Source organism: Spermophilus citellus (genome assembly GCF_964194105.1).
Source record: "Spermophilus citellus genome assembly, chromosome: 8".
NCBI classification, from domain to species: Eukaryota; Metazoa; Chordata; class Mammalia; order Rodentia; family Sciuridae; genus Spermophilus; species Spermophilus citellus.
Genome location: NC_138189.1, coordinates 5,940,627 through 5,953,032, shown reverse-complemented (window position 1 = coordinate 5,953,032; position 12,406 = coordinate 5,940,627). Strand labels below are relative to the sequence as shown.

The window sequence follows — 12,406 nt, the reverse complement described above, 5'->3', positions numbered from 1 at the left end:
CTGCAAACCTGACATTTCAATCCACAATCTTTGTAAGAAAATTGTTTCAATTTGAATCTTGACATTAAAGTATATCTTTACAAAATTGCCAGTTAGATAAACTACATGTGTAAGACAATTAAATAGAAAAAAAAGATATCCACAGATGTTGCTTGCATGTTATTGAGTGTGTTGATTCTGGTGGGTGTGTCAAGTTTCACTGGTTTTTAGAAGAGCAGAAATAAATGGCAAATAGTGCGAGACCTGTTGCAAACAAGCATGGTGAGGACGGTCGGCTCTACTGCTCTCCCTGAGATGTGCTTCCAAGACAAACGCGTGTTTTATTATCAAGGGTGTTTCGAAACAAAGATCCTGACCTAGGTGTGGACAGAATGCAGCACAGTGGCCCAAGCTGCGAGCAATACATGCAAACACTAAACGCGTGCCAAACTTGTCCTGCACACCCTCCCCCCACCCCTGCAAAGTGCCCACGTAAGCAAAGCACACAGGTGCACCCCCAGGTATTCTAGTAGACATGTACTTTATTGATTGTAAATTGACTACAATAATTTCCTACATTTCACTTGGTGCAAATAAAGAACTCAAGGGTACCTGTGCCACCCAACGACTGTCCATGCACGTGTTTTGTGAGGAGGAGTGGTGTGAACTGGCTCATCCCCACAGGATGCCAGGATACTGGACGCCGTATGCAGACATGGTCCACATGCAGCAGGCTTTCAGTTACAAACAGGTGATCCTGGAGACTCTTCCTGCAGGCAGGTGTGCAGGCATGGGGTATCAGGCCCTGCTCTTCTGTGGCCCACTTCTTCCTTTAAACACATAATACTTGAACCCTGAAGCAGGAAGCCGGGACTTAGGGGCCCCAGTTCCTGCCCTGCCATTAAGAGTGTTGGGGGCGGCAGCTGGAGCCAGGCAGGCAGCCCTGGAGCACCTCAGAGCTTGCCCATCCAGGCATGTGGGCAACCACTGGACTGCAGTGTTCCTACTGGCAATGCAGCAAGGGCCACAACTGTATTTAATAGGTTTACGAGGCAAATGAAACTCTTCTGCAACACTGTGACTGTCAGCTGACTCGGGCAACCAGAAGCTACAAGGAACTGAGGCACCAATCCTTTGTCAAGTCATCCTTAGCCAAGTTCTGTCCTGCAGCTGCTGGGATGAGCCCCGAGACAACACGGGGAGTGTGGCCTGCAGTTCATGGGGGAACTGTCCCTGCCAGGGCAGCTCAAGCGGAGGTGCAGTCCACGACCTCTCGCTCATGCTGACTTGTGCCTTAGGGCTGCGGGCATACCACTCCCAAGTTGTGCACTGCTCTTCAGCTGCTGAACAGGCACAGGTCCACTGGCCTGGGTACCCCTTTTGTGATGTACATGTCTGTCTCAACCCCCTTGTCCCTCAAATGACTTTGTGATAAAACCTGATCACAGCTCCTCCGATGCCAGACACCTGAGAGTACACGCTTGGTATGTCAGAGGTGCCCCTGCAGATGCTCGTCCTGCATACCTTGGCCAAGGCCGCAGATCCTGTGGCAGCTAGCTGTCGTACCAGTCCAGGAAGAGAAGGGAGAAGGAACACATCACCAGGAAGAAGAGGATCCACACGCGGAAACCAGCGTTGTTTTTAATGGCCTGGGTGGGGCAAGAGCACAGGACCTCAGGACTGGGGTGCCTGCAGTGCCCTACCATTCCCATGCGTTCCCTGCTCAGCAGGAACTGGGTGCTGCTCGGTCACCTTGGATGGGTGGCTTAATTATGAAGTAAAGTCAACAAGTGGGGTGAATCCCACAGAATACAAGGGGATTGTCCTTTCCAATCCTGCTTTGGCCTGGCAGTACATCCCATTCACCCAGAAAACACGACACCCAGGAATCACATTTGTCTCCGGGTTCAAGGTGCACAGCAGTCTCAGTCCTAGCTCGTGTTCCCCAGTCAGTAGGTGACTCAGTGTCAGCCCTGTAACAACCTGACCCTAAGGACAGCTCAGAAAACAATGTCCACTCAATAGCAAGCACCTGGAAGGTCATCCCCAAATAGCAACCAGGCACTGCCCACTCCCTGACGCTCACCCCTCCATTCAAGAAGTTACCTAGCCACTCCTGGTCCACCTCACCTTAGACTGCTGCTTTGGAGGGTGGGAGCCACTGTCTTGACAACGAGCTGGAGTCAGCCAGTGGGGCTCATGAACACGTGGCTTGCTGGCACTGACCATGGTTGGCCCCAAAGCCCCTGCATAGCCTTGCCCAGATCACACCCAGGGGACCCAAGAGCACCCACCTCTCGTATGTCCTCATTGCCCTCCTTGATGTTTTCAGTTGCTCCTACCACTAACTGGTGAATGTTATCAATCTCGGCTTCCTGTGGAAGGAAAGGGTGTCGGGTAAATATAGCCACTGCCTCCTCCCACGAGCAGACATTGTGCTGGAAACAGCAGTCTCCGCTTGCCAACAGACAGAGACTTTACTGTTGGCCCATGAATCCTCATGGCATCCTGAACTTTATGAAAGCTGGCACCCAGCTTTGTGAAAGGGAAACTTGGGGCTCTGAGGTAACTGAGCCCGAGTCATCCAGCAAGCCAGTGGCAGGGCTGGGATAAGACTCACCTTGCTGGACCCCAGAGCTGGTGCTGCTCCCCACCTTCCGTCTCTCCCAAGCCACTTGCTGATAACAAGGACAGAAACCTAAGAGCTGCTGTTTGTGGAACGGCACTACATGCCAGGGGGCATTCCCTTCAATCCCTCATTTATTCTTTCCAAGGTCCAGAGAAATGAGCTTCAAAACTCAGGTGCTTCTAAATAAACCCTCTGGCTCCAAAAAAAGTGCTTTATGTCTTCCCCTCAGCTCTATCAGGCAGGCTGAAACTCAAATGGGATGTGATACTTGTAGGAAGTGTTCCCTCCAAACACCTGGAAAACTCAGGAGTAAGGGACCCTGCTCTCATGTGAACACTGCTCCTGGACCCACCACTGGCAGAGGGGACCATGCCTGCTGGCCTTTCGAGCAGTGGTGTCAGTTTGTCTCCCTTGCCGGGGTGCCGAGTGTGTGCTGGTATGGGTTGTGCAGAAGCCACTGCTGCAGGCTTTGGCCACCTGATTCCCTGTGATGGCCATTACACAAAAGCATAAGGGCCAGTATTGCTCTGTAGCCGTGCCTTTTAGGAGGAGCTACCTGAACCTTGCCTCCGTTCCTATGAGGGACTTGTTATAGGCAAGCAGGAACACGATGTAAGAGAAGACGAATGCAGTGTCCTAGGTCTCCAAGACCTGAGCCACCAAGGCAAGGCTCAGGCTGGAGCTCCATCTGCTACCTCCCCAGGCAGAGCGCAGGAGCTGGGGGAAGCAGGACAGCAGCTCTCCTCTTGTTAAGAGCAACCCATCTGGCTCAGGGCTCTGAGGCAGCCAATGATAAGGGAGGGTCACTGCATTCCCAGCAAGGGGGCTCCTCAGTAGCTGGGCTGAGTACAGGAGCCTGAGAAGGAGCACAGACCTCACCTCTTCTGCATCCGGGCCAACCTCATTGCCTTCCACTGTGCCTAAGACACACTCCAGGAATATTCCCTTTGCCAGTGGCTAACAGCCATGCCCAGAAAATAGGACACAACCCAGATTTGTGGTGGCTAACTCTGGAAATAATGTCAATCACTACTTTCTAAGAGCCTGTGATGGACCAGGTGTGTCAGGCACTTGAGTGAGGCAAGTGACATCAGCCCCATCTTACAGGCAAGGACAGGACCTGGGAGAAACAGTCCCTGCCACACATGGGTGGCAAGCTGGGCAAGCTCTTCCAGGAACGGGCTGGTGCGCTCTGCGAAGCTGAAGTGATGGCCATGGAAGTGAGGTCACCGCAGAGGGAGGCTTCCATCCTGGCACGGCACACAGACCAAGCAGACCCTGTAAGGAGCTACTCAAAGGGCAACTCCTGTGACCCTGGACTTCCAAAGTGGGATTAGATGCCAGTTTACCTCCTTCATAATGATCTGACTGGCTGTGTTAGCCCAGTCTAACACGCCAGAGCAAACAGATTTTGTCTTTCAAACCCATAGTCTGTGGGTGCTAAAACCCAAAAGGGCAAATTCATTGGACTTTAAAGAAACTTCCTGTAAGAAAACAATCCTATTCCCACAAGAATACTCCTGAGGGTGTGGGCCCGGCATTTTGAGAGGGCCATGTCTGAGCTCCTATAACACTGGTGACAGAAAATCTAGGCCCTATCAGGCACTGTGTGGGTGCCTCTGAAACTTATGGCAACCCTGCAGGTCACCTCACTTGATGAACAGGGAATTGCAGTGCAGGGAAGCTCCCCAGCTCACCCCAGGGCAGCTACAGCCAAGAGTTGTCTGACAACTAGGTCTGGCTTGCCTTCTCCCATGTACCATGTGCTCCAGGAGACAGTCACTTGGTCCTGAGAGGCTGCTGTGGGGCCACCAGGATTTTACTCAAAGAGCTCTGGGTGCCCATGGCTTACAGCAGCCAATGCTGTAACAGCTGCCGGGCTCGGATACCTGCGGGAGGTGCTCCCAGGGCTCAGTGCATTTCTTTTCTAAGCTAAAACTGAGGACTGCCGTGTTCTGTTTTTGTTTACCTGTTGCAAAACCTTTTCCGTGAATATCTCTTGGAGTCTGGAGATTTCAACCACTCTCCCTTCGATTTGCCTTCATAGAAACAAGAATCCATAGGTTACATATGAACTCTCAGCAATTGGTAATTTCATACTTTTCTAAAGAAACCATCTTTGCTAGGTTAAAGAAAGAAAAGGACAGGCCTTGTCAAGTGGGGAAGAGGAGATGGCATTTGGTCCAGTACACTGGACTCAACTGTGTAAACTGTCCCTCAGTCCTGAAGGTGGGCATGTGAAGTGCCCCCTACATTCTGGGCTAGTTCCTGGGGACTGGGGGAGTGTGGAGTTATGCCCTAGACACAAAACACAAAGTCTCTGGTAAGCCTGGTGTCTGGCTTGGCCACCGAGTCACATGTGCTGTGGACTCATGTCAGAACGTTTCGAGGACCCAACTTAAAAAAGGTGTTTCCCACTCAAGCCAGCTCCCTCTTGTAGGAAAAAAACTCCAACTCACTTTGAAAACATCCTACCTGGGTTTGGCAAGTAAGTGCCAGACTCGAGCCATCTGTGAGCCCCTTCCCTGTTCTGCAGCAGCATTGGTGCCTATGTGTGTCTAGAGGGAGCCGCGCCTCCCTCCAGTCCAGGGAAGCAGGTGTTAGATTGGGAGAAAAATCAGGAGGTGGGGCCAGGGCTGGGATGAAGTTCGAGGCTGGGCCGAGGCAGGCCCTGGGGGCCAACACCTTGCACTGAGGAAGTCTGCACCTAGTGTGGGTCCCACCCGAGGGCTCTATATTGAGGGTGTGCCCACAAGGCAACAAGGCCACGCAGACTCAGGCTTCACGGTTCTGCACTCTCTACACATGCCCATGGCAACTGAGGCCTGGGTGCTCTCACTGAAGGGCCAAGGAGGGCGTGTGCTTGGCCACTAGTAGACAGACCTCTGCGAGGAAGAGGTCCTTCAGGGGCCTCATGTCATTTTAGAATGACTGCATGTAAACAGCCTTATGCTGCAGATGGTGTCATGCATTCAGGGTGACCTGCAGCCACTATCTGCTCCTCTTTGGATGGGGTAGCCATCTGGGAGCCTGGTGGCAGAGGCAGTCAGTCACCTCCCACAGGCCCAAGACCCTGACACCATTGTCAGGTAGGCTGCATGTAAGCAGCTCCAGGGCCAATGTGGAAGCCTGGGCACCAAAACAAATAAACTTCCAAGTTCTTGGAAAGGTGGCACACAGACCCTCGGCTCCCACAAGAACCATATACATACCTTACTTCATCAAATAAGTTGTTCATTTCCCCAATTAACCGCTGATTTTCTTGTTCAAACTGTGAGGAGACAAACACACTCATGATGACATCCTGCTGAGCTGAGGTGAATGCAACCTGTGCTACCTCCTCCCTGCCCAGTCCCTCCTCCCAGCATGGTGCCACACCAGGCTGCCAGAGGACTGTGAGCACCAGTGTGAAAAACACCCCTGCTTTGGGAAGCAAGTGACACACACCCGAAAGAGCTGCGGTGTGGGCTGTGGCTCAGCATCTCCATCCCATCATCTGAACTCCAAGTACACAGCTGGCATTTCAGACTGCACAGGCACTCGTGGGCTGGCCTGTAACCATACCCATCTCCAGCTTCCTAGGCTCCACAACCACCCCAAACCTGGGTACTCACAGCCTGCTGCCTGTCTCAGGTAGCAGTATTTTTGAAGGGAGATAGATCTGGAGTGGGGAGGATTGGGGAAGGAGGGGAGAAGCATGGGGCAGAGGCTGACCTGGGCCATCTGACTTTTGGCTATGCTCAACAGAGCAGAGGCCCATGAGCCCAAAGAGCCATATGTCCCAGGGCTCAGGCTGGAAAGGGAGGGTCACAGGGATACCCAGGGACACTGGGAGAACCTCTCAAAGCAGAGTTAACTCAGCAGAACCAGCAGTGTCTCTCCTGGTCATTCTTGAAAACTTGTAATTGGCCAAAGGAAAGGAGGTGAACATGTGAGGGGTACCACAGAGTGCGCTGTCGGGTTCTTGGAGGCTGAGCCATGGGTCCCTGGGCCCACTTCTCCAGGAGACCTGTCCTGACTCCAAGTCATTTCTCATTTTTCTATCCTTGGCTGAGCATTTGTTTGTAAATACCATAGGACACTGATTATGTTCTGCCTTGTAGGAGAAGCTGCACAATTTTGGGCATGTCTGAAGCTCCCCAGGGACTATGACCTAACAGAGGGCAGGAAGCATGTGAACCTACCTTTGAAAAAGCATTCCACTTGTTCCTTCTTTTACATTATTAAAGCTGCCACCAGATCCACAAATGTTAGATTCTGGGGCTCTGTGCCTGGCACTGAGCCAGATGGCAGGGCACACTTGGAGGTGAGGCCCTCAGTCTCCCAGGCTCCAGAATCCACCAGGACCTGGTTCATGGCTAGCCTGGTGAGCTGTCTGCAGCCTGCTCCCATCTGCCTTCTACTCCCTGGTCAAATGCCATTCACAGCAAACTGCTCCCGGCTGGCCCCGTCCCTCCACCTTAAAGGGTAGGTCTCACTGTTCTCCATGATCTGGCCACTGCCCACCTCTGTATTGCAGTTTGCGTGGGGCACGAGTGACACATCACATCTCCTCCCTTTCTCTGTATGGGGCAGTTCTGTGTGGCCAGGGAGCCCCAAATGGTCCTTCAAAACCTCACACAGGCACCTCTTCTGTGGTCCAACACCTCATGGCTGGCCGAGCCGCTTTCCCTGCAGTTCCTCTGTGCTGTCTGGGGCCAGGAGGGCTGTCTTTCTCCTCTGGAGCCTAAAGCCTGAGCCCTGTGCTGGGCCTCTTAGTCCTGCTCCTCAGTGAAACACAGGGAGGCCCCTGCTCCACCTCTGACCTGCCAGGTCAGGAAATGGGTGGGTTGGCAATGCTTTTGGAAGGGCGGAAGTGTGGGGCAGTCCCCTGCAGGGCCACCTCACCACAGCAGGCCGCCTTACTGGCTGTTGGTAGGTGCTATTTAGGTCCCTTTTAATTAGGCATCAGAGAGTAAAAATTTCACTTCTGACTTTGAAAGTATGAGCTCTGTTAACTGTCAACTCAGCAGTGACTTGAGAGTCCAGTATTTAAGGAAAACAAGTAATTACTTCAGCTTGCAGGCGCTTATTTACTTTGACTTAATTCTCTCAGGTGTCACTCAGGATTTGGGGGGAAGGCATTTTTTTTTTTGAAATTTTCTAACGAAAAAATATGGCTCTGCCCTTTTAAATCCACAGTCCTTTTATGCTTTGAAACTGTTCCTTAACAAAATTAACTAGTGGTCTGAGGTGATTTATTACTGGAATGTTCCCTGGGAACAAAGCCTGTTTGTTTCCCCCCAAGCCCAGAGCATGTGGCACAGGCTGCCCTTCCCAAAGCCCTCAGAAGCGGTCACTGCTAAAAGCTTCACAGCAGCCTCAGCCCGGCCAGGCCTGGGAGCACATTCTGGCTCTCACTTCCTGTGACCCCAAGGGTTCTCAATGCTACCTGAGCAAGAGGAACAGATGCCTCTGAGGTGACAAGGCTGAAGGGAGGTCTGCCAAAGACCAGGATCTTTGGTGGAAAGCAGCTCCATTCAGAGAGCAGGTCACAATGAAAGAAGCTTTTAAAACGCCTGCTCCTCACAAACAGGTATAAGGATCATTACCCGGTGGGCAGGCTCAGGCCAGGTAAGAGCCAGGTGCTATTACACCAGTCCCCCGCACAAGGCTTCAGGGTAGTTTTCCGTGCTATCTGCATGGCACACCTGGATGACTCACCTCCAGCTGGGGGCAGGGGCCAGGTGGATGTGGAAGCCAGTCCTATGGTCTCATGGGAACGCTTAGGTGACCCTGGGCCAGCCACTGGCTTCTGGGTGCCTACCAGCTTCTTTGTGGACAGGTGGTGAGTGTTACCCTACCTGCTCCTGTTACCTGTCCAGGGTCAATAGCTGTGGAATTCCAGCTCCTTCACCTTCCAAGCTATATGATCCTGGACAGGTAACTGAATCTCCTCTGAACCTCAGTCTTTGTCAAAATGGAGAGAATGGTGGTACTTGAGCAGCAGGGCCATCAGGAGGAACCCGAGTTAAACCAAAGTGAGTAGTTTACCACAGTGCACGACACACCGTAAGCTCTCAGGAAGCGTGACCACGGGAGGCAGATTCTAGACGTGCACGGTGAGGGGCTAGACACTTCAAAGCCCCTCCACCTGTCTGGTCTCAAGTTCTAGAGGCTGCTATGGCCCTTTCACTCAGGCACTGGGAAACACGCACACATACACCCTCTTCTACTGTCCCTCTCCGACCATGTGGCCACGTCCTCTCTCCACACAAGTGGGGACTTCGCCAGTGCAGTGCTGAATGAAAGGCCCAGTCAGCACCACAGGCAGGCTGTGTATATGCCCCAGAAGACGAATTTGGCTACAGTCTCAGGAATACTTACTTCAGTATGAAAGTAAATAAAAGAAGCACGAGAGGCCTAAATGGGTTGTGGGGACAAGTAAGGCCCTCCAGCAGGAGACAGTGGCAGCTGCTGTTCTGGCTCCTGCCAGGGCCCGCCTGCTCCAGACCGTCAGGTCTCCTAGTCAAACGTGCTTTCCTCCAGCCAGACCCCCTTCCCACCTCTGCCTTCTAAGTAGTGAGGCAGCATTCTGCTTCAGGGTCTAGGGAGCTAGGCGACCTTGCGCAGATGGCCTAGGCTCTCTGTAAGACAGGGCTAGCAATACCCCCTCTCATGTGGCTGCATAAATTCACCTGGACCATGTGCACACAGCAGCACCTGGCACTGTGACAGCCACTGCGTTTCGCTCAGGGTCGGGCAGCCCTCTCAGCAGGGCTCTGCTGAAGGGGTTCTAATCTGGCTTCAAATCCACAGCTCCACACTGTGGATATATCATTATAGAAATCCTTTTCTAATCTAATCCTTGTCACTATAGTTTTAAAAAGATAAATCTCTTCTTCAAAGGCTTTGGGTATAAAATGAGGCTTGAGAAGAATCTGCATGGAAAAGAGCAAGAGTAGCCAAGTAAGGACGCTGGGCCTCCTAGATGGCTGTCTGGCCCCTCAGCTCAGAGGCTCACGGACAGGATGTTTCTCTATGACAAGCCCTTCAACATGTCCCACCCTCAACCCTCTCCTTAATGCTCACTTGGTGCCCCTCTGAGCCTGGAGCCGGCCTGGGGTCTGTGAGCTTTACAACTCCTATGTCCCTGATGCATAAACGGAGCCTGGCCATGCATGGAAAGCCCTGCCAGCTGGCTGCCTGGGGTTTCATGGGACAACACAGGCAACACTCACTAGGGACACTTCTCATGTAGATCCAAGAGACAGAGGTCACTTGTCTTAAACATTCCCAAGAAATATATCAATAAATGTAGGTGTTTTTGCTTGAGTTAAATGACAAGAAGGAGGACTTCTTGATATAACATTAGAAAACAATTTGGTTCCACTCAGCCTGACCACAGAACACCTGCTAACTAACAAGCTCTTGTATACCGGTATCAAGAGGCAGAAATGAAAATGCACAGTGCAAATCATACAAACCATTCTGCAACATGTAACCACTGCTCCTCTGAGTGAAATAATGAATTATTTTAATATAGTATTGGGTTTAATTCATTCTTTTACCCTGAGGAAAAACTCTGAAAGAGTGACTATGAATTATGACCAGTTTGCTGCACCCCTTTCCAATTTAGAAACCAACAGTAAGGTATGGCTTTCTCTTCATTTTCAGAGTTAAGTTTTTTGATAGGATTTGAGTTAGTCACACTGTAAAAAATGGTACTTAGCTACGAGTCCCAATGAGACAGACGTTACCTAGACCTTAGCCTATCTCAGGAGCACTGCCTATCCACTCATAGTGACACAAACATTACCAAGTCCCGGTGGCTTTAGTCACTGATACCACCACACTGAAATCCTCAGGGCTAGTGGGAAGGGTCCCAGGCCACGTGTTTAGTTGATGACTCAGACAGGAAGGAGTGGAAGGAGGAACTCCCAGTCACAAGGGAGGAAGGGCCGTGCTGCCCAGGGTGTGCGGCACACGCGGAGCCTGAGTAACATGCCTCTGCCTTCCCACGTGTATCTGATGTGAGGCGGGTGTGTGCTGAGCCGAGGCTCAGTGCCCGCTCCTGCCACAGGCTCCTCCAGGTGCCACTGCACCCTGCACTTGCCACGATGCTATGGGGTATCCACTCTGAGTGGGCTGAAGGCTGATTTTCTTCCCCAGATTACAAGATTGCAAGTGACGGGGGGGGGGGGGGGATTCCTAACAGACCCTGTCATCAGAGCCCACGTTCTCTTGTCTCTGTGGGACTGTGGCATCAGGTGAGGGCAGATGGCCTCGCTGCCAGCCTTCCTTGTATCCTTCCACACAGCCAGACGCAGCACACCCCCGGGGGCTTTCCCACCCATGCTGCTCACTGCTGCCTACGGGGCCAACGCAAAGTCCTCTCACAGCCAACTATGTGTACCTGGCTCTTTCCTTCACAAAGAACAGCGGTGAGTGCAAAGACAGTCCAGCCCAGAACTTACAGCCACCCGAACAATGTGTTCTTTCTTAATGAAGAGCCAAGGCTGCACACCTTTGTCTCCAGGAAAGGGATGTGGTAAGAGCATGATGTCTGGAGGAACACATCTCATCATTTCCACTAATTAAATCATTTTATGTAAATTGATGAAAAACTACGAGATTTTAAGAAACTTTGCTATCGTTTATCTATAAGAAGGGAACATACCCCCCCACCCCACCCCCCACCAGCTCCTCACCGCAGCCTGCCTCCAATGCAGTGTGCCAGGGCGGCACCCGGGACTCCTCTTCCTTTCTCCCATGTATGCTGTTTCTAGAGAACCTCCTCCAATCCTCCCTTCACACTCCAGCCCTAAGATGTCTACAGCCTGTGCCCTGATCCCTCGGTGCACCAGAGCACCCCCTCCCTGTCCACAGGCAGCCTGAACTTTTCTGATGTGGAACCCATCATCTCCCTGTCGGCCCACTGTCTGTGTCCCTTTTCTCCTGATTGTCTATGTGAGAAAGCTCAGGCTCCTCCTTCCTCTCTCGTGCCCCACAATCACTAAGGTGCCTGTCTCCATTCTCTCCCTTTAGTGCTGCTCCCTGGAGCCCCCATGCCAGCCTGGATGCATGCGCTGCCTCAGTGAGTCCTCGCTGCAGTAGTCTCTAGCCACCTCTACACCTTGCATGCCACAAGGCTCCCAGGGCATGTGTCCTACTGGATGCAGTGAGTTAGGCATGTAAAGAAAGTCAGAGGGTAGACTCTGGACCTCAAGTGTTGCTGGAGAGGAAGATGGGAGTCTCATGGCCTCAAGGCGTCTGGGCTACTTTCTTAGCTCACAATTATTTCTGTCTGTACAGGTCAAAACAGCCTGCTTCTAACTGCAAAGAAAGTAGCTCAGGCAAGCCCCAGGAAGGTCACTGTTAACGATCACTGGGATCAGTTTCATTCTTCAAAGGTGAGGTGGATAAGAGTGTGTCAGTCCACACCTGTATGAAAGGTGCTCCAAACAACTGAGGTCCAGCTGTCCCATATCCAAGTATTCAAGAGGCAGACACGGACTGGCCATCCCCTGGGTCTCAGCATGTTGGGGGCCCCAGGGGCTGTATGGACTCCTCTGGCAGCCACCCACGGCACTCTGCTGTGCTAGCCATGTGCGGCCCCACGCACCTAGGCCACAGAACCCACCAGGGACACAGTACAGAGAGCGCCGGGTTTGGGGGTGAAACTTACGGCCCAGAGCTTGGCTCTGCTGCTCTGCTGGCCCATGACCCTGGGCAGGGGTCAGGAGCTCTCGTGCCTCCTTTTCTTCATCTGTATTATAGTGGCCATTCCTACTTCATTGATCATAGTGAAGACTGAAC

At 52.2% G+C, this 12,406-nt stretch overlaps 1 protein-coding gene across 5 annotated transcripts in view; it reads right to left on the bottom strand.

The window, feature by feature from the left end:
* Window positions 1-12,406, bottom strand: part of STX18 (syntaxin 18) — a 139,839-nt gene that overhangs the window by 17,001 nt on the left and 110,432 nt on the right. For 2 of the 5 annotated variants that reach the window (XM_081303942.1, XM_081303946.1), the window contains exons 8-12: window positions 5,821-5,879; window positions 4,578-4,647; window positions 2,274-2,354; window positions 1,504-1,628; window positions 502-809 (exon numbers count right to left, since the gene is read on the bottom strand). In XM_081303942.1, the coding sequence (XP_081160068.1) occupies window positions 1,533-1,628; window positions 2,274-2,354; window positions 4,578-4,647; window positions 5,821-5,879 (306 nt within the window). In that variant the 3' untranslated portion in view covers window positions 502-809; window positions 1,504-1,532. Of the gene's footprint in view, window positions 1-501; window positions 810-1,503; window positions 1,629-2,273; window positions 2,355-4,577; window positions 4,648-5,820; window positions 5,880-12,406 lie in introns of those variants that run through there. The other 3 variants (XM_081303944.1, XM_081303943.1, XM_081303945.1) reach the window with 3 other exon arrangements.